The 22,643-nt window shown below is 36.7% G+C and overlaps 1 protein-coding gene across 6 annotated transcripts in view; it reads left to right on the top strand.

Moving 5' to 3' along the window:
• Positions 1–22,643, top strand: part of INPP4B (inositol polyphosphate-4-phosphatase type II B) — a 336,633-nt gene that overhangs the window by 247,479 nt on the left and 66,511 nt on the right. For 4 of the 6 annotated variants that reach the window (XM_069492951.1, XM_069492953.1, XM_069492952.1 and 1 more), the window contains 5 exons: positions 5,375–5,531; positions 15,233–15,405; positions 16,583–16,706; positions 17,768–17,885; positions 22,309–22,449. In XM_069492951.1, the coding sequence (XP_069349052.1) occupies positions 5,375–5,531; positions 15,233–15,405; positions 16,583–16,706; positions 17,768–17,885; positions 22,309–22,449 (713 nt within the window). The remainder of the gene's footprint in view (positions 1–5,374; positions 5,532–15,232; positions 15,406–16,582; positions 16,707–17,767; positions 17,886–22,308; positions 22,450–22,643) is intronic. The other 2 variants (XM_069492955.1, XM_069492954.1) reach the window with 1 other exon arrangement.

Raw genomic sequence — 22,643 nt, 5'->3', positions numbered from 1 at the left:
CAGGGTGAGGCCAGGACTGAATTTTAAACTAAGTGTAGTTATTAGGACACGAAGATCAGGGATTTTACATGAGGAAGTAGGTGAAGTTAAAGCAGAAGTATCAATGGAAAGCCAAGATTTGGGAATCTCACTTACTGCTGATGGATACTGCAGGTCTGGTTATTTTTAGTGGATATATGTGTGTGTGTGTGTGTGTGTGTGTGTGTGTGAGATGTGTGTGTTATATAACTTGGACTAAATACGTGCCAGTTTGAACCATAGAGTATCTTAAATTCATCTCAATTTACCTAACACTCTGGATAAAGTTAGGATTCAGAGATAAGAGCTATCAAGCTGTTGAAGGAATAAAGGTTTGCTTTATTAAGGAACTTGGCCAATGTAGAGCACATTGCTGTCAGTGAACTCAAGGATAAACTGAAGCTTCTTTTCTAAGATGGGATTGGCCTTGTTCATTCACTGCCTTTCTAATCAAAGTCCTCAGAAATTGATAATGACAAGAGGGAAATTATTCATGGAAACATAGATATGACAGGGCTATTTTATGCCTCCATATCAGGTCTGGTTTAGTCTTCACATTCTTGCTGATGAAAAATTGGCCTTAGAAAAGATGATCAACTAAGCATTACTAAATATTTTTTTTAAGTTTACTACTGATCCAAAGCAGTCAGAATTCCTCTTTATCCTACTAGGCTCACAAATGTGTGGCATGCTGAGTAGGCGTTTTGCCCTCTCCCGTCATGGCTCACTCTGCCAGGTGTAATGTTCCCCTGGCAGCATCCATCCGATTTTTGCATCCACTGCCACAGAGTTTGACCTGCATGTTAGCTTAGGTCCTAACCCAGAAATCAATAAGGACCAATCAAGCACCTGACTCAGAATGAAATAAATATTGCTGCTAGTTTCCCACTGACTTTGTGCTTTTATTGACCAGAAAAAGTTTATAGCCACTTCTCCTACAAGGAAAAGGGTTGTTGTAAAGGTTACAATGTGGTTATGTTGTCAATTAAATAAAGATGAGACTTTAACCCACTGATTTCCCATTACTACCCTCGTATAGCAGGAGACCTAGCAAAATATGGCTGCTATTTCTGAGGAAAAGGCCCAGCAATCTGTTTTTCTGATTGTTAAACCTTCTCATGTGCCAGGGGAGCTAAACAAGATCTGGTGGCTGTTCACAGCCCCCTGGCCTGAGCCGGGGAGGGATGAGGAGCCCCGTGTACTGCAGGCATGTTCTTGTGCTTCCATTTTGTTCCCACTAATCAGCCTGCCTTCATCAAGGGAGCAGTCTGAAACTAATTGTGTGATTTTAGTAGAGAAGAAAGAAGAGTAGGCCCCAGCCATACCAGCAGTCTAAGTAGAAAGAATTTCCTCTGTGGACTGGCATAGTGAGTAAAAATCATCAGAATGAGAATGCATTTTGGCTGGTAATCTTCCTCTGTGCATGTTTTCCACAGAGATTTAATGGAAGGGAGCTTATTTAGGAGAAGACTCAATGATCCAAGGCTCCCTTTCAAGAATCTTGCCTTCCCTTCTGTAGCATCCTAGTTTCAAAATAATTGACAACCTTGTACTTCAGCGTCCTAGTAATTGAATTATCATCTTTCCTCTTTGTAACCCACACCCTGCTTTATACTGTGGTCACACGAATGGACTTTGGACCTTGATCTTAACACTGCCCTCTATTAATGCAGGCCACTTACGTCCTTTGACCCAAGCTGATTGGCCCTTTAACCAAGTGACTGCTCCCTCCGTGCTTATGTGACACTTTTGATCTCAGACCTAAGGATACATGTGACCAGCCAGTCCTTTCTATAGAGTCATCTCTTTGTCCAAGATCTTCCACTGGACTCATCTGCAAGTCTCAGATGACTAAAACCTAATCTTGCTCCTATGAGGAGGCACATACTTCTACCTTATCCTTCTGGGCTCCTTCTCCTGACTTCCCTTAGTCTAGTTTGTGGTTCTTTGTACCACAATTCTGTGAGAGATCATAGTGGAAGAATCAAGTCTTTGGAGCCAAACAGAATGGAATTTCTGGTCCATTTATACAATTTTTTAAAAACTTTTTAATTAAAAAAAGATTTTTTTTTAAAGGCTGGTCAAGTGAAGCAGTGGGAGGAGAGAAGGAACAAAGGGATCTGTAACTTGTTGTGATCAATTAGTTATAAACACCACTGCACTTGGACCAGCCCCATTTATACCATTTTAATGTTGAATGTTATTCAATATCTCTTGCCTGAGGTCTCTTCATCTCTAAAAACTGAGTCTATAATTATTATTATTTGGTGGTTTTTGAAGATTAAGTTAGCTATAGTGCATATACTGAGTGAATATAAATGCCAGCCTTCAATCTGTCTGTGGGTTGGACAGCCCTTTTCTCCTCCCTCCCTTGCTTTCTCCCTCTTTCTCTGCCTTTCTTCCTTCCTTTCTTTCAACAAAAATTATTGAGGGCTAGGCGTCCCATGCTGCATAGTGAGGACACTGCTCTCAAATAACTCATAATCTGTGTTAAGAGACAGAGGCACAGATCAATAACTTTGCTCTGTGAAGGCCATAAAAGGGAAGGAGGGAGAAACCAGCAAGGCTCCGAGTTCTCTCTCCAGCAGCTAGGCAGGATCTATTCTGCAAAAGATAAAGAAAGAGTAGGATGAGTTTTCTCAGGGTCTGCCGAGTGGCCCTTCAAGAAAATATTTGATTTTGCATAAATTTTGTATTCATATTACATAAGGGACTGCTCAATTTCTCACCCCCCAAACATCCTCCCAGGTCCTGTGTCCTCTAAGCATTAATGACTAAATGTTTTTCTTCTATTTACTGTGTAACCCTTTACTGCGTGGTTGTTGGTCTTAGTCAATGAACATGCTTCACTATGCTTCTCAGGCTCACTCTCTCATACAGAACTCTCTACTGGCTGCAAAGGTTACCTGTCTACCAGTAGATGCCTCTAACCCAAGGTATCTGTAAAGGAAGAACAATATAAAGGTGTGAATTTCAAGTCAAATTATCTTTTAAATACCTTTATCTTCAGGCTCTTCTGAGATGTGATGAAGAGTAGTTGATCTATCCTTCTATTCTTCATCTAAGAAAGGCAGCATGTAATACCACTTGATCTTTGACCAAAATACAAAGTTTCTTTCAAAATGGACAACAGGAAGAGAGTTGAAAACTTATGAACAAGTCTAAACTGGATAATTGAGAAGAACTGTTCTCTTTTTATTCCTTAGCAGCAGAGTTTATTCCCACTATTAGCTGTGGAGAGTGTCTTCATTCTTCAATTTAATTGCCTTAAAGATGCAGTTGGTGGTAGTGACTACGGCATATTCAGAATAGAGGACATTCAGTTTGTTACTGTGTTCTGAAATGTAAGCTCCTCACTGAATCCCAATAGGAGTGATGCCAGGACCTTCAGCCTACTTGCCTTTCCCCAGCACGGCCCCCCGCACTAGGTGAGCTTCCTTAGTAGTCCTGCCTCATGATTCAGAGGTGCATCTCCCTCATTTTTTCAGACAATAGACAGAAGATAATATACTTTCTGAATGTAACTGATGTCTTAAATTTCCTTAGAGGGGAAGTGCTTTCAGTTCTTTGAGGAAAAGATCTACCTTTAGAGAAAAGATTGTTATAATTATTTGTGATAAATAACATACTTCACACTCATGAATCCAGGGTGAAGGAAAGCTTGATTCATTTAGGAAGGCCCATAAGTACTGGATGTGATTTTGCCAAATTATAATAATTTTATAATACCAATTGCTTTAATAGAAAACACAGCATTTGGTTTCCCACTGCAGCATGATGAGGTAGGTATGGCAAGAATTATCATTCCCAGTGAGACAACTGAGGTTCTACAGGGAGTAGGTGCTTTCTCCAAGGTCTCATAGGTAGTGGTAGGTAATTTTGAAGTCTTTTCTAACTCTCAATGTACTGCTTTTCTACAAAACCCTGTTACTTCCTCAGCTAAGGTATGCATGTATGTATACTTAGTCTTTACATAAAACCATCACGTAACGTAAATTCAACTAGTGTTTATTCTGTAATTTATCCTCCCAATAAATTAGTTCATATGCTTATAAATTAGCAAAATTAACTTAGGCACAAAATATACATTTGGAGAAAAATGTAGAAACCATTAAGGACATACTATAATAGAGTATGGTCTTTACCCTAAGTGGTACTCCAGGTGCCTGAAATAGCTCTGCTACAGAGAAAGTGCCTACCGAAAGGTTGCTGTACAGCATGATGTCAGGAAAACACCATAAAACCATTTAGTTCTTGTGCCTGGAGAAAGGGATGGGGAGTCAGTGCCATCATCTAAATAATCTAGGAGGACCAAGAAGGGAAGCCCAATGATGAAAGGCTTCCATCATGATAACTATATTTAAAATTTTTATTTAAAAAAATTAATGGCCATTTTTATAAACCAAAAAATTCAGTTTCATGCATTTCCCTAAACAAAAATGGGTGCTAGTCAGAACTGAGATTAGTGACAAAGAGGCTCCTTAGTGATATAGGCTGCTTCCTAGGAAATAAATCACTCAAAATGACTCATTATTTAGCTGTAGCATATAATATTGAGTAGAAGTTCTAAGACTTAGTATGGTCAGAAGCACCTGGGGAGCTTGTCCAAATTTCAATTTAGAGTGCCTTGGCTTGGTGGGACCCAGGGAGCTGCATATTAATGCTCTAGGCTGTTGAAGACAATACTTTCAGAACTTCTAGAAAGCAGAGTAGTCAAATTCATAGAAACAGAAAGTATAATGAAGGTTTTCAGGAGCTGGGAGAGGGAAAAATGGGAAGCTCATGTGTAAGGGACACAGAGTTTCTGCCTGGGAAGATGAAAAAGTTCTGGAAATGGATGGTAGTGATTGTTGCAGAACAGTGTAAATTTACTTACTGATGCTGAACTATGCTCTTAAAAGTGGTTAAAATGGCGAACTTTGTTATGTGTATGTTATGACAATTAAAAAAAAAACCAAGAATTTCTAATGCAAGTAGTGGCCCTTCTTTAAAAATGTTGATGAGTCTTTGCTTTCTTACTAAGCATTGATAAAGAAAATAGATATCTCCAGCTTAAAATGTCATAATTTGTGATCAATTATGGATTAATATTGCATGGTAGTTCATCATTTCTTTATGACAGAGCAAAAATAATAGACTAACTAAAAGGATTGATAACGCTTAATTTTTGCTTTATTAAAGGAAAATAGATTTCTTGTATATCCAATAGTCTGAGCAAATTAATGGGAGTATTAGAGCTAGTCACTCAATCTGCATTGCAACGATTGTTGCTCCAACTGCTTTTCTAAAATAGATTCAACTGATTTTGCCTTGTTTTTGCAATAAAAATGTGTAGTGATACTCATGCTCTTTTCAGGATAGGGTGTGGGCCAATGTGGGGAAGAGCCTGAACTGCATCATTGCTATGGTGGATAAACTGATTGAAAGAGAGGCTGGTAGTGAAGGCAGCGGTGGCAGCCAAGACGGGGAAAAGGACCCTTCATTAGCAGACTCCATCACATCTCCCCCAAGAGGTAAGGAATCATTTTCTCCCAATCATTGACTGAGTAAACAAAATGAGAAAGTCATGATAAAATGAGGTAGAAAAAGAGGAGTCAATAGTGTCTTTGATGAAAATGCTGATAGCATACTTTTCCACTGCTCTGGCTTGGATGATGGAAAGCTATTTATCAAATTTCATCTCAATTGTATTTTCAGAACTGCTTGCAATGCTTATTTTTTTTCCCCCACTTACTACATAAAAACATTCTTGAAAGGAGGACTGTGTTTTCTTTTAAAAAGTCTGACATAGTTTAATTTATTTTACACATTCCCCAAAAACCTTACTAGGAGGAGAAACAAGCATCTACTTTTAACCCTTAGAAACACTGAGAAATATCAAGACTGAGTATCTCATAATGTTCCTGAACAGAGAACAATATGATAGAATGATTTTTGCCTTATTCTGAGAAATATTTTTGTGGATTATCCGAAAAACATAGAAGAAGGTTTGATTGTGAGGAATATGTTAGTACATTACTCCAAAAATATATGACAAGGCTAGCTTTTCATGAATACATGCATGCACACAAATGCACACACATGCATATTCATGCATACACATGTGAGTGTATACATGTGTTTATGAAAAGATAGGTAGATAGGTATGTAGGTAGATAGATAGAGACTTTAAATGTATGTCTTGTTAGAAGGCTGGCTAGCAAATACAAACAAAATTTTAACTACAGATGTGTTCCTATAAGTAACTTTTTAATTTTTTTTAATTTGATTAAAGTTGACACAAACACGAAGACAAATACTTGCATTTCTGGTAGTAGGAATTGCTAGTAGGGTGGTCCCACACTTTTGCTAGGTATCTTAAGTGTTTGGAGAGAATAAACAATATGCTCTACTCTCCTCTTCTGAAATCTGTTCTTTTACTTTAAGAAAATGAGTCATAAAAAATATGAACATTTAAAAAAATTAGATTTATGCTTTTCCAATTTGTTTTCCTGATTTTGCATAACTCATATTTTCATCAGGAGTTTAATTATGCAAAACATCAATCTTTCATCACTTGATTAACGGTAAAACCATTTCTAAATCATATTTGTAAACTATGGCTTTCTAAAGTTTTCTTGTTATAGATGGTTCCTCTTCCTTTATTATACCATTACATAGGTGAAAAGTCTACACTAATGTTCTTTATGTTCACACCTACTTGGTCTAGCTGTATATGAGCATTTTCTTACTTAATAATATTAGTTTTATTAGTCAATAAATCTAGTCCAGTTTCATAACTTTACATAGATCAAAATGAAAGCTTGTCATAGCTGTGTCATAAAGAAAGAGTATACTTCAATTTTCTTTAATTGAACATACATTGACTATCAACTATGGGTCAGACGTTGATGTGCTCTGGAAAATGAGGCAAGTAAGAAGAATTAATTTTAGTGACTTATAATTTTCATTGATAACTTTTCAAGACATTATTTTTAAGCAGAAATAATATAAGAGATAGTGGACTTTGCTATATTTATCATGTAGCTATGTTATCATATAGATGGTACTTAAAGGCATGAGCCTGAATGATGAAAACAAGGGATTAAACAGAGAGAGAAAAGGTAAATAACCTGTAGATCTGCGGTCCCCAGACCAGTCAGCAGACTGTTAGGGACCAGGCTGCAGAGCTCCACGGTGCACCCACCCCCATCTCCATCTGTGGAAAGATTGTCTTTCATGAAACCGGTCCCTGGTGGCAAAAAGGTTTGGGACTGTTGCTATAGATTATGGCTGAGCACATTCCAGTGTTGATAAGTTAGAAGGAACTAGAGGAACCAGCAGCAAAGTTGGTTAAGAAATGACCAGTGAGGTAGGAGGACTATCAAGAGGGTGTGATATCCTAACAGCCAGAGTGAGAAAATAGGTCCAGCAAAATGAGGACTGAGGGGTGGTTTTGGATTCAGTAGTGTGGAAATCTTTGGTGACATTGACAGGTGTAGCTTTACTACAGTGGGTAGGGATGAAGTAAAGTGAGTTAAGAGAAAGAAGAAGAGGGACTGGAGACAGCACATATAGAAACGCTTTTGAGAAGCTTCACTGTAAAAGGAAACAGAAATAGGGTAGAAGCTATTAATATAAAGGGAGCAGGATCAAGACTGAGATATATTTTTAAAGATGGAGAGATAATCATGTGTTCTTTTGCTGATGGGAATGATCCAGTAAAACAAGGAAATATTGCTAATGTGATAGGAAAAGAAAAGAATTGCTAGAGTGACTCTCTTAAGTAGGTAAGAGAGTTTGAGCTGGAGAACAAAGTTTATTCTCAGAAATAGGATAAAAGTAAGAGCATAGAGAATAAATGCTGGTAGGTGGGAAGATGAGGGCATTATGTAGAAGTTATTTTATTTCTATTGTTTTAACACAGAAGCTAACATTTATGGGTTCCTTAATATGTGCTAAAAACTGTTTTAAAAATGTTGCCTGCATTAACTCATCTAATGCTCATGACACTCATAGAAAAAATAATTCTGCACAATTAATGTATGAAGAAGCAGAGCTGAAGTAACCTGTGTGCACTGTCATTTCCAGGGCAGTGGCAGAGCCTGGGTTCTGGCTGCAGAGCCTGCCCTCATAACTGCTATGTTGCCTCTGTTCTCTCCAGGGAAGAAAAGCTTCTCTAACCTTATTCTGTACGAAATTTTTTTTTTTTTTTTTTTTGCTATCACCCTTTTAACAGAATGTTAAGTTGTATCAGGCACAAATTTAAATATTATATGATAACTTCATAAAAATCTATCCCATAGGTAGCTCTTAAAGGTTTACTGTGGAATTGTGTGCAGAAATTAAGAATTAATAATTATACTTGAAAAATTGCTTAACTTTCTCATAAATTTGGTGATACACCCACAGAGAAGCTGGGATAAACAGAGGAAAAGCGAGATGATAATTCCCATCTGGGGACCCTAGGGCATAGGATTATTCAATGGGATCAGAAATGTACTGTGTACATTGTTGATTACTTGCCTGCTTACTCAGCATCTATAAATTAAATCTATATATAATGCATGAAGCTCTATTAAATTTCTAGAAATAAAAAAAATAAACTAATGCACTATATGCTACAGCCTTGAACATTACTAGAAAACTACTAGATTCAGCTCATTTGCCTTGGGGTAGAAATGTAGCACCCAGTCCCTCCTCTGACACTTGAACTCTGATCACACTTCATCAACTCAGCATCCAATACCTCTCCCTTCTCAACCTTAGGTGCTGGACAATATTTAAATGATAAGAGCTCTCTGATGCAGATGTAGTGGTGATTTCAAGTTGCCCAATGACCTCTGACCTATGCAGCTTGTTCTTAAATACCTAGCTTGTTTGAGGGCCAGAGTCCTGAGGTGACCGTTTATTTAAGGCCAACAAGAAAAATAAGCCCAATGAATGTGAGTGTGTGACTCCTCCAGTCCACACATAACCTAAATTTAAAACTTTTGTGTTACAACAAATACAGGGCTTGTTTGATTAATGGATTTGGTTCCTGGAAACTGTCTTAGCAGAATTTACTTAAGGCTTTCAACTTTGTCCTACGAAATGAGAAGTTTAACCAGGATATCAGTTGATGCATTTCCTTTGCTATTTTTCTAAGAGCAAGACTGGAAAGTTTTATGACACTATGTTCTCAAGCTGGCAGGGTTTAAACAAACAAGGTTCCCTTGACATGAAAAAAGGTTGCCTTTGTTCTTCTTGTAGCAGTTTGTCTTGGGTTGAACAGTCTACTTGTTTCTAATACATCTGGAAGGTGCCAAGATCAATCATTTACCTTGCATCGTAGTTTAGTGGGTGCTACAACGATTGCATTTTAAGACATGTGTGTGTTTGTGTCTGTGTGCGTGTGTGTGTGTGTGTGTGTGTGTGTGTACCCTGAGGGCCTTTCAGGCCTTTCTGTGATAGAGACAAAGGAAGGCACAGCATTCATGACTACCTCCCGCCCACAAACCTTGCTTCATTTTCTCTGCCTGATACCCACTGTTTCTAGATTTGGCCTTGCTTCTTAGCTTTTGGATCTATCCATCCATACTCTGCACCATCCTGTTTTTCTTCCCACCCCTACCTACCTCCATCGCTTATCCCTACAATGGTGACTGCCCACACCTAGTTTTTTATTGGTTTTATCCCATGGCTTCAGGCTCAACATTCACTTCCACTTTATTCCTGCCTACTCTGAATCATTCAGACTTCTCAGCCATTTCTCTCCTCCCTCCAGCACTCCTCCTTATTGCTCCCTTGCTCAGTTTATGGCACCCCTTTATGGGAATTGGCATTACCAAACCAAACACCCCTCCCAGACTCTATTTCTACAAAACCTCGCTTTGTAGGTGTTCACGACCTGTGGCCATGCAACCTTCCCTGAACTTTCTCCACACAGGACTTTTTTCAAGTGTTCAGCAAATGCCACAACCATGAGTGAATGCAGTCTTCTTACCAGAGATGAACTTTTTTGTCTCTAAACTCTTATTCTTTTAAACTTGTCTTGTCACTGTCCCAACTGTTACAGCACTTACCATACCGCCTTATACTGTAGGTATTCCTTTACACCTCCTACCTTCCCTTCTATATTTTAAGCTCTTTGAGAGTAGGGGCCATGAGCTTTAAATATTAGCATCTCCCATGAGACCTCATATAGAAGACATCTTATTTGTCCAGCCAATGAGTATCCTTCTCATGATGTCAGTGAAAAAGGAGCGGGCTGGTGATACAAAGAAGACAAGTTAGCATTTGTTAAAATAAGATAAATTCCAGTTGACTTTTCAGTTCCTAGACCAGAGACAGTGGAGGCTCCACAGGCAGTGGAGCCTAATGAGAGGGAAAGGATCTGGAAGGCTTGGGCAAGGACATTGTGAGTGGACAGGGAAAATACTGGAGCAGCTGAGTCTCAACAGGTGCTTTTCTTTCCCTGATTACTCATCTGTAGTCTGGAATTAGTCTAGTTTCTTTGCCCCATATCCCTGGAATGTGTCCAGTTATTTAGGGGTCTCCTATGCACAGGTATCTAGGTCTATAACCAAAGTTGTCCACACATATTATATTCCTACAAAGGAGTTTCCTGACAAAGTATCTGCAGAGAAAGCCTCATTATTAACTGACCCTGATGTTGTGATGTTCATACTGTAAAATTGTACCCTGAAAAACGAGGCCTTCACTCAGAAGGGGCACATCGATAGCCATATCTGGGTTGGTGTAGGGCATAGGCCCTTCAGGGTCAACAAGAATTCTCTGAGCAGGATATCAATATCCCCCACTAACAATGCCCCAACCATGAACCCCTTGCCATTTCTGTGCTACCAGGAGTTTAGGCATAGCACAGAAGCCCTGCTGGCTGTGGGTTTAGATTGTGTTCACCTCACAACCGTGGGAATTTTCTCACCTTCCTTAAAGGCCATTCTAATTGCTTGGCTTCACGGTTGATCATCTTCTTACCTTAGGTAAATCTTTCTTCTCTTATCTTTGCATATAGTTTAATGGATGTGCAATCTTTTAGCTTTTCTTTTTTCTGTGTCTGAAACATTGTGATAACAAAAATAACAATGGCTACAATTAACTTTTGTGAAGTTAATTATTTTAAATGAGCAAAGAAGACCAAGCACCTGAGAAGAAAATGGCTCAGAAATTGGAAAGCAAGCATTACGCACTGCTACAGTTGGTTGATATTTGGCTCTTTTATTTTTCTCCTGAGTAACATGAGAGCCATTGAGCTCAGGAGGACGTGAACATCCTGTACAGGAAATAGATGGCATGTGGAGGAGGTGAAGGGGGCGCCCAGCAGTTGTTCTCTGAATCCTTCAGTGAGCTTCACTTGAATATTTTGGAGACGCAAGAAAGGGGCTGAAAAACAGAGGCTCCGCTTGGATGGCTTCCAGCACACTCCACAAAGCTCAGGAAAAGCTCGGCTAAGCCACATGCATTTTATGTTTTCCTGAAGAAAGACTCTGCTTGTTGGTCTGAGGGTTAAGGAGTCTCAGCAAGTTTTTTATAGAGACACTAAAACATTCTCTTCGTATTTTCCTCTGTCACTGAGAGAAGCCCGGGGGATAAAATCACACTTACGTGCCTGCTAGGCCAGTTAGCTCTTGTGAGAGGTGTTGGGGCTGTATCCTGGCGCACCCTTAGCTCTCCAGCTTCCTGGGTATATCGCAAATACATGTGTCTGTGTGTGTGTGTGTGTGTGTGTGTGTTTGCACCTATGTGCACGCTTAAATATGTATATATATATTTATATATAAAACTTCAGTTGACACTTGAAGACACTAAACTCAGAAAAGTGAATGTGTGCATTGCAGGATTTCTTACTTTGACTAGATAATGCAGAATGCACACCACACTCTTTTCATCCTTATCAGTACGTAACTAACTTTATCAGGAGGACAAAATAAACCCCATGCAAATCGTGAAATATGGCGAGACACTAAGATTAGGGGCAAGTAGCAACAGTCTCCAGGCTATCAGTAGGTAGATCTTTTCTGCTTTGCTCAAAACCATCTTTTAAAGAGAAAACTAAAGCATGTGCTACACTTTTGTGAGAATGATTTGGGATGTTCATTGGAGCAAAAAGGGCATTTATGAACCGACTTCAGCCTTGCTGTGGCCTGTCATAGCCCACTGTGTTTATCTCAGAACCCAAGATTTATACTGACTGAATAATAACAGAGAAGAAAACCTGTAGTCATTGCAATTTGCATTTGCCATTGCAATTTTCCTTTATCTGCTGGATTTAAATTAATTGTTTCTTTTCTAGAAAAATACATTTATTTTTAGCTTTCATGCTTACATTTCTTCATAGAAGGCTCACTACTATCTTTAAGACGTTTCACCTTGCTCACAAATTTGCAATTTTCTCATTCATAATTAATGCTTACTTATATTGTCATTTTCCTTAAATTTCAGCCATAAAAAGCACATATAATTATACTAAATGGAGACACTGGAATATTGGTATATCAGAAGTATCTAACAGCATTACTAGATTTAGAATGTCAGAATATTCCTTTTTTTTCCAGGCTTCCATTTCTATTCTTGTGGGAATGGACATCAGACTCTTTCGGTTTTGTTTTTAGTTATCTAATTGTAATTTATGATTAAGTTAAGAATCAACTGGTTAAATGAGTATGAGCATAGATTCAGAAGTGAATAATGAAATTATTCTTATGCCAGTAAGCAAAATCTGCAAAGTGTCTTCTTTTAAAGACCTTCAAGGAAAACTAGTATTTCATTTGAATTGTCACTTAATATCTTTCAAGAAAAGAACGTGGAGGAGATCTACGTTAATTTTTTATTTTCTAACTAAACAGAGCATATCATATTCATGACCAAGTTATTGACCACTTAATGCAGAATGCTCTTTGGGAACTATGCAAATGTGTAAAAAAGTAAAAATCAGTTGCTTTCATGCACATCAATGACAGTGTTGATTCTACTCACCCTGATGAAGCAGCGCCACCTACTGCACACAAGCTTTATTTTATGTTAGGAAATTCTTTAGCAGAAACTTCGCAGAGCTAAGCACAAAACACCATCAGGTTTCAGTCTGTTATCTTTCAAGACCTAGTCTGGGTCAATTTACTGAATTTTTTTTCCTAGTGTTTTTCTGTGTGTGTGTGTGTGTGCATTAGTCGACTCATTCATATTTAGAACAACAATTCAATAAGAGAGTGAGGGAGAGTGGGAGATAATATGCAAATATGAAAACAATATAGGAATATAGGATATTCATTCTTGGTACCTATTTCTGTATCTTTCATTGTGAAAGTGAGTCCAAGGTACCTCTGTTTACCCTTCTACATATATCAAGGACATAAGAACTAACAGTTAACCAATGCTCGTTTACATAGAGCCATCGTGCACATTTTATCGTAGCTACTTGTAAGTATATTCTTTATTAAATTATTATAGATTAATAGGCTTTCATTGAATTCTCCTTTCTCTAATGTTTTTTATTCCTATAATAGCTTAAACAATAGTTTCAAAATAATAATTCCTGGTGTTACTAGTGTATTTTACAGTATAGCATCACATAGGCATTTACATAGCATATTAATAAGAGTGTCTTTTTATTACATTGGGGTCATTAGTTATCCTTTCAACCATTTCGGTTTATTTCATCTAGTCTATTACACCACAACATAAAATAAATAAGTGACAGTATGCATGGTACAATAGTGATTAGGATTCTTTTTATTGTTCCCTATTACTCTTTCAAGGTCTTAACTGGTTATTGACCACTCACATCACTCACAATGATGCCTACACTTTAGTGCTGAGAAGATTATATCATTTCAGATCCTGCTTCATAATTAATTTTGCAGTGTGCACTCATTCATATTAAATCATATTTGCCATCCTATGTTAATTTATTTATATATTAATGGGATTTACACAGTCCAGAATTTATAATACTTGACATTTGCCAGGGTTTTTATCTCCAAATAAACTGAAATAGAATATGAATTGTGTCTATATCATACCAATGTCATAATTGTATAATTGATTCATGTTAGAAATCTAGACATATAACTAGCACAGATGGTTGTAATTTTGCATCTCCATTTGGAGAAAAGCTATTTGAATCCCAGATACTGTCAAAAACTTAACTTTCTTATATTTGTCTACATCTTTAAAAATTTTTGTTGTATTTACCATAACTTTACTCATTCAATTAAAGCTTATCCACTGTGTGCTGGGCACTATACTAGGTTCTGGGGATTCAGTGATTAAAAAATAAATTCCTTGCCCTCAGTGAGCTCCGTTTCTTGCAGAGGAAAACAGTGTATGAATAGGCCTATTGCAGTAAGGACAAAAAGCTATGGGCACAAAAGGAAGTCACCTCAACTCAAACTTCAGGGAACAGGGAAGGGAAGTAAGGAAGAAATCAGTAAAGACTTCCCAAGGAAGAGAAATTCTGACTTGAATTTGCAGAGAAGATAAAATGTTTATCAGTAAGATAAATAGAGAAAAAAGAGTGTTCTAGGAGAGGAGATAGGATTTGCAAAGACTGAGATGAGAGGGCAGGATGAGTTTGGGAAAATACATGTTGTTCAATTTATTGGGACTCAGGACTGCAAATGAAGTTCTGAAAAAATGAGATTGGACAAATAGGTAGAGGTTAGATAACTGAGAATCTTTCATGAGTTTGGACTTTAGTGGTTTTATAAAAACACAGAAGGAATTGAGAAGTGAGTGATGGAACTGGAGTCAAACTGATGAGTAAGGTCCTTTGAGCCATACTATTGAGAAGGTATTTCAGCAGAGAATACCTGGAGGAAGGGAGTGGGCTAGGAGGTGATCCAGGGGACAGCAATAAATGGTGATGGGAATGGGCAAAGGGGAAGATCAATGTTTAATGGATTATTACAATAGTAGAGCTATTTTAATGACCAATTTAATGTGAAAGCTATAGAAGAAGCAGCGCAAACTTCCGTTTCTAGTATGAGAAGAGTTTGGTGGCACCAGCCACTATGATACAGGCTGTCCACAGATTAGAGATGAGCAGAGAGGACAGGCGATCTACTATAAATATGTTAAATGCATCCATGTGGGGAGATCCAGTGGGCAGCTTCAAATCTAATTTTTGTGAATCCTTAAGAGTATGCATAATTTCACTGCAAGAATAAATAAGTTGGTTCCATATTCCAAGACCTTTCTTCATCTATCCCACTGTTCTCACACCCCCTCCCCCCAGAGGACTGGTATGAACAGTTGTACCCCCTCATCCTTACTCTGAAGGACTGCATGGGAGAAGTGGTGAACAGAGCCAAGCAGTCCCTGACATTTGTGCTCCTGCAGGAACTCGCATACAGCCTGCCCCAGTGTTTGATGCTGACGCTAAGAAGAGATATCGTCTTCAGTCAAGCAGTAGGTACCTGTTGTCGTTGTTAGTACAGAACAGTGCTGAATTGTTAACATTCTATCCTTGATGAGAATAGAGAGCTTATTTAGGCAGTTTTATTTTTCAAAAGATGCTTTTCCTAAAATTTTGGTACCCCATTTTTGTTATTCGTAATACATACGAATGAAATATCACATGGAAACTGTTTATGAGATTTTAAGTACTTGCCCTTGAAAAGAAATGGCCAAGCCTCCGGAAGGTACATTCTGTTTCACAGTCCATGAAGTCTGTGAAGAAAAGGGTTGCCCATCCCTGTATTATGCCCTGGTGTCTACATGCAGACTAAGGGAAGGGGCTGCTGCCTTGCACTGCAGGTGATGAGCTAGGACTTGGCAAAGGGGTTCTGTTTACAACCCCCTGTTTGTAAGTTCCCCCATGAGTCCTGGGACAAGGTTTCACAGTGGTCTCTTATTTTATTTATAAGTTTTCAGGGACTTAAGGCTTGAATGGCCTTTGCCTACACCTAACGCTATTTATAATGGCAAGACGGCCAGTCTTCATCACAGTGGCTATGCCAGTGGCTTCCTTCTCCCCACCCGGCCCTCGCCCCCATGGTTGAGTTTTATAGACAGAGCACATGGAGGGAAAGAGACAGAAGCCCTCTCTTTTTAAACATTCCAGGCATAGGGGATATTTTAACCAAACTGTTCCTTTCTCCCACTACTTCATGGATGGTCCAGTGGCAAATGGAGCTAACTAGGTGTCAGGTGTCATCTCTGCCTTATACATATGTTTCTTCATTGTGTCCTTTTAATGACCCTATGAAATGAGTACTATTATCTTTATTCTACGTGTGCAAAAAATAGTGATAATAAGATTTGGCAGTGCTAAATAACTTTTTATGGTTTCACTGTTAGAAATGGTAGACACAAGACTTGAAGACAATCAACCTGACTCTAAAATCCACATTCTTTCCCCTTTTGCAATATTGCCAAGACTTTTACACACAGAGATGCTAGACCAAATACTGTCAACTTGTTTTAATGTGCATTTATAACTAGTAGTAGTTTTGTTACCTATGGTTGAGAATATAATCTGTGATGTCTCAAATGTCTTAAAATATTTTTAAATTAAACTAATAAGTTTACTGACCACAGTAAATTTCTTCAATCGTTTTTTTGTTTGTTTTTTTTTTTTTCCAAGCTTGCTGGATTGGTTTGTGGTTTTATCATCAAATTACAGACAAGTTTGCATGACCCCGGCTTCCTACAGCAGCTTCACACTGTGGGGCTGATAGTGCAGTATGAAGGACTGCTAAGTACATACAGTAAGTACTGCTTTAGCACATGTTAAAATCACGTTCCTATTTGTAGAATTCTTAACCCGTACATTTTTCAGGTAAACATAAAAATGAGAAGTAAACCTTTGTTTCATCAAGTATTACAAAAATAATGTAACTTTGACTTTTTTGCATTCATTCACCTTGTAACTTCTTTTTGCCTCCCATTATGTTTTGAAAATGGAATTATGGATTATTTCAGAGTGGACTCCTGAGCAGCCATCTGGCTTTTTTTTTAATATAAAAGGCTCTTTGCCAACATAGTTTCAGTGACTAGATTTTAAAGTCTCATCCCTGTAATATCTAGAACTGCACTGTTCAATACAGTAGGCTCTTGGGACTATTGAGTACTTGAAATGTGTCTAGTCCAAATCAATGTGTACTAGACATTTGCACCAGATTTCAAAGACTAGTAAAAAATTATATTAATAAATAATATTTTTATATTGATTTATGGTTGAAATGGCATTTGGATATATTGGGTTAAATAAAAGATACTATTAAAATTAATTTCACCTTTTTTAGTTTATGCTTTTAAAAATATGACTACCAGGAAATTTAAAATTCTATATGTGGCTGACATTATGTTTCTATTGGAAAGTGATGCTCTAAAATCTTAATTGTCTCCTTCTCAGGCTTTAGTTGTCAGCATATACAGATACAGAACTAACATGAACCTGCATCAGTGTTCATCAATTCAGCCATCTCTATTATTTCTAGAAATTAAATACCAGCCCTGCCAATGGAAAGAAATATGCACAATACTTTGTTTCACAAAGGGGTTAAAACCTCTCTCCAGCCTCTCAGCAAATGTGTACATTCTTCCTTCCCTCAAAGGGTACATTGACTTCTGAAGTCCATTGAAATGGTTCTTATTTCACTGATGAAAACCTTCGGCCTCCCAGGAAAAGCATTTAGAATGGATTCACTTCATTCAGAAACTCATTCACTCAAATGCTAGAACAAATTCCAGCAGGGAAGTATAGTATAGCTAGTGACATTTTCTTCAAATAGTATGTTTGTAACTGGGCACTTTTTCCATTGTTTAGGTGATGAAATTGGAATGCTAGAGGACATGGCTGTTGGCATTTCTGATTTGAAGAAAGTAGCATTTAAAATAATTGAAGCCAAATCCAATGATATCTTGCCAGTTATAACTGGAAGACGGTAAGTGGTGTCCATTGTCTAAAGACCAAGCTTTGTTTAGACATCTTGTATTAACTTCTGTCAGAGAAACCAAGGAGAATTCAGATTTGGTTTGAGAATTTTTCTTTTGTTCTCTTTTTGTTTTGGGTAAGAATAAGCATAAGTTATATGGTAGGGAAATGTCTTGAAAAACTACTCGAATTCTTAAGAATGTTTGTAAATCGTAGTGAGGTGAGTATAGCAATGGTCTCCCATGAACTATGAGAAATTCAAAAGAATACCTGCATGAGAAGAACATTTTTCTCTTTATTACTATCTAGTCTAAAGCTCTGGATGTTTTTACTTTTGCGGGAATCGTTCAGTTAATAGCGTCATAATTCTTGAGATGACTTTAAATTAAATTCAGTTAAAAGCAGCAACATTTTAGAAAAGATATATTTCTATATCAGGGGAATATACCTCCATTTTTCTTAATTATTTTTGACAATTCACTCTTAGACTGAGAGTTCCGAGAAGAGTTTTAAATAAATAGCTTTGAAGGTCAGTGTATGATAAGCAAAATACCAGAAATAATTAAGAAAAATGATCGTGTGTAGAATAGACCTCCAATAGAAGAATTATGCCCTAGAGTAAGTTTTTTTCAATCAGAAGTTTTCCAAATTTTAACCATTCTGGTGTAGTACTTTTAAATGCTACATGAGGGTATTTATAATTTGAAACATTCTCAGGTCACAGTGAAAGCATATGAATATACAAAGAAAGAGTACTTTTCACGTTAGAGAGAGAAGACAGTAAGTATAAAAGTTCAAAGTAAACTTATTTTCCTGTCTATAGTAAACAATTATTTTAAATTTTATGTGAAGGATGCCCAGTGCCATGTGGTTGAATGAATGGTATAATAACTGTTTCTTACACACAAAGAAAAACCGTATCCTCATAAAACTAAATATTTTTTTTCCTGGAAATTAAAACTTACTTTGGCATTCATTGGAAGAAAAAGGAATAACTGCTCATACACACATCTGGAAAATAGTATAACTCTATATCAATGGTGAGAAACTGATAATTTTATCACAATTTATAAGGGAAACTTGCCAGGCCATTTGATATAGTCAGAGTGCGGGATAATTTTTCTGAGGCAGTTTCCCTTAAGCTGTATCTACATTCAGAAGTTATCGGATAGATGGGGGTGGGACTCCTAGAATGACAAAATGAGAAGCTTAGCAAATCCTATCTCCAAAAACAGTATTACAATTGGAAACAATTGTTTAAAACAACCATCTTAGGACTAAGGCACTAGATCAAATGCATGCGACAAATTTAGAAGTACTTGTTCATGAACAACTAGTGGCTATTCGGCAACAACAGTGGGAGTCTGTGGCATTTTGCTGAGGGCTGCTCCCGTCAATCCCAGCTGTGTCAGCACAGTTTTCCTAGTGCAAAGCCAGCCAGTAACACCGGAAGCTTCACTAATGGAGGGGGGCTGGCATGACTTGGATTGGAGAGTAGGAAAACACACTCCTAAAAATTGTCAGAAATAGTGGTAATTTATCATAGATAACAAGTCCATTCAAAATAGCATCAGAAAGAATAAATAGTAATAAATTTAACAAAGTTAGTCTAAGAATTCTATACACAAAATATTGCTGAGAGATCTTGAGAAGATACAATAAATGCAGACAGTCTGTGTCCATGGATTAGAAAACTGAGTATTGTTTAGTTAAGAATTTTCCATAAATTGATCCACAGAATCAATGCAATCACTATCTAAATCTCAGTAGTCTTTTTTTTTTTTTTGCAGAAATAGGCAAGCTAAACTTAAAATTTATATGTAAATGCAATAATACCCAAATACCCAGAATACCCAAAATAATTTTGTAAAAGAAGAACAAAGTAGGAGTAATTATACTTTTTGGTTTCAAAACTTATTACTAAACTACAATAATCAAGACAATATAGTACTGGCATAAGTATGTATGTAGATCAATGGAACAAAATTTAGAGTCCAGAAATAAACTATTATCTTTAGAGTCAATTGATTTTCAACAAAGATGCTACGAAAATTCAGTGGAGAATGGAGAGTCTTCAAAAAAATTATGGTGAGACAATTGGTTATCTATATGGATAAAAGAAGAATTTGGACGCCACTTTATACCACATACACGAATTAACTCACAATAGATAATAGGTCTAAATGTAATTAAAACTCTGAAACTTACAGAAGAAAACAAGAGAAAATATTTGTAAGTTGGGCTAGGTAGTGAGTTCTTAGATATGACAAAAAAATCAAGATCCATAAAAGAAAAAAATAGAAAATAGGACTTCATCAAAATTATAAACTTATAAGTACCAAAAGATAGCATTAAGCATATGAAAAGACAAGCCACAGATTAGAAGAAAGCATATACAAATCATATACATAGAAAAGGATTTGTATCCAGAATAAAGAAAACTAACAACTCAATGACACAAAAAAGCTAATCTAAAAGTAGGCAAAAATTTGAATAGCTATTTAACCAAATAAGATATATGATTGGTTTATAAGCACAAGAAAACATACTCAACATCATTAGTTATTAGGAGAATAAAATTAAAACCACAATTAGATATGAATTCACTTTCTCTAGAATCCTCATAATCAAAAAGTCAGGTAATAACAAGTGTTGGTGAGGATGTAGAAAACCTGGAACCCTGGTGTATTGCTGGTGGGAATGTCACTTTGAAAATAATTTGACAGTTTCTTAAAAAATTAAATATAAAATTACCATATGCCCCTTATGTACACATCCAACAGAAAATAAAGCATATGTCCACACAAAAACTTATGCCTGAATGTTCATAGCAGCATATTCATAATAGCCTAAATCGTAAAATAATAAAAGTGTCTGCCAGCTAATAAATATGTAGATAAAATGTGGTTATATCTATACAAGAATTCTTTTCAGCAACATAAAGGAACAAACTACTGATACATGCTACAACACAGATAACTTCAAAAACATTATGCTAAGTGACAAAAGCCAGACAGAAAAGACTACATGTCATATGAATCCATTCATAGGAAATATAAAGAAAAGTAAAATATGTAGAGATAGAAAATGGATGGGTGGCTTCCTGGGGCTGGCTGTGGGAGTGGAATTGACTGCAAACAGGCACAAGATCTTCTTAAGATGATTGAAATGTTCTAAAACTGGATTATGGTCACGATTGCACAATTCTGTAAATTTGCCAAAACTCTGAATGAAATACTTAAATGCATGAGTTTGTGTCGATTATATTTTAATAATGCTGATAAATGCTGTTATCACAAAGAAATTATACAATGCATTTCACCTTCAGAACAACTTTTAAACATGAACTGACTCACTGATGCTTCTTATATTCCTGAAAGACTTGAAATAAACATCCGCCCTCTGTTAGGAAGGCTATTGCAAAGGCACTGAGAACAATTAAACAAAGAAAAATAATGTGTCCATCCATCTGAAGATAGTGCTAATATCCCTGCTGACTAGATTTCTGGTATTTCCCGGTTCTCTAGTTCAGTTAGGAAGAAACAAGTCTCAGAGTCAATGATACATACTGTTTATCATAGTGCTTTTCAGTGATGCTGTATTAGGAGATGTTATACTATACTTCTTTTCCCAGTACATGTATTACAATCTCACCACTCTATATAGACCTAGAAACACATGGATTTTCCTAACTTCTGGGAAAAACTCTTTACTATACTCAATTCACACTGCATCAGAGGATGTCAAATTTCAAAATATATAAACAGCTAGTCTCATTGACCATATTTTATGAATCCTAATTTAAATTTTCAACAGTAAACATTAGGAGTAATTTTTTAATAGAAATTTTCAATGAAAAATGCTCCTGTGATATACTAATGTTTCAAAATGACGAGGACCCCCCCAAAATTAACACCTTAAGTTATTAAACCATTACATTTCTATCAGCCTATCATAAACAGGGAGATTCATCAATAATAATGACAATCAGACCATGATAAAAAATGTTCTAAATGATTTGGTTTATTAGGCTTCACTATATTGAAACATCCATCATTAAATTAATTTTCTTATTCTTAGGACTGATTGAATTTTAAAAATAATTAAAACAAGAAAAAAAATTGAGGCTGTCTATGCACATATCCCTGGCTACACAAACATAACCTAAGCATTCATCCTTTCATAAAGGATCTCAGAGTAAAGTAGAGAAATCATTTATATAAACAAATTCTTATCATATTTTATGCCAAGTAACTTAAAAAGATGAGTGAATGGGGAATGAATGAATGAGGAAAATAAGCATATGAAAGCCCAAAATCTAAATCAGTGTTATATATTCCAACTCTATTATTGTTTCTTTCCAATGAATCCAAAGTAACATAAAACAAATGCAACCAGTAATGCTTCTTCCCTTTTTCCTCTGCTTTCTTCAGTGAACATTATGTGGTAGAGGTCAAGCTTCCAGCTAGAATGTTTGAGTCGCTACCTCTGCAGATTAAAGAAGGACAGTTGCTTTATGTGTATCCAGTACTTTTTAATGTTGGCATCAATGAACAGCAAACTCTAGCTGAGAGGTAAGCTTCAGGTATAAGATTGTACTTCAGTTTTTCTTTTTTCTTTTTTAGGGCATGCTGAGAAATCCCACATGTTTCCGCATATAGAACTTAGATAGATTTATGAGTCCTCGTCTTCTGGACCCCTCTCTCCAAGCTGTCATGGGTATAGTGGAAGATTGGTCAGATTGAAAAAAAAAAAAGAGAGAGCAGAA

This window comes from Eulemur rufifrons, chromosome 18 (assembly GCF_041146395.1).
Source record: "Eulemur rufifrons isolate Redbay chromosome 18, OSU_ERuf_1, whole genome shotgun sequence".
Taxonomy (NCBI): domain Eukaryota; kingdom Metazoa; phylum Chordata; class Mammalia; order Primates; family Lemuridae; genus Eulemur; species Eulemur rufifrons.
The sequence above is the reverse complement of the archived record's forward strand: the minus strand, read 5'-3'. Positions and strand labels throughout refer to the sequence as shown.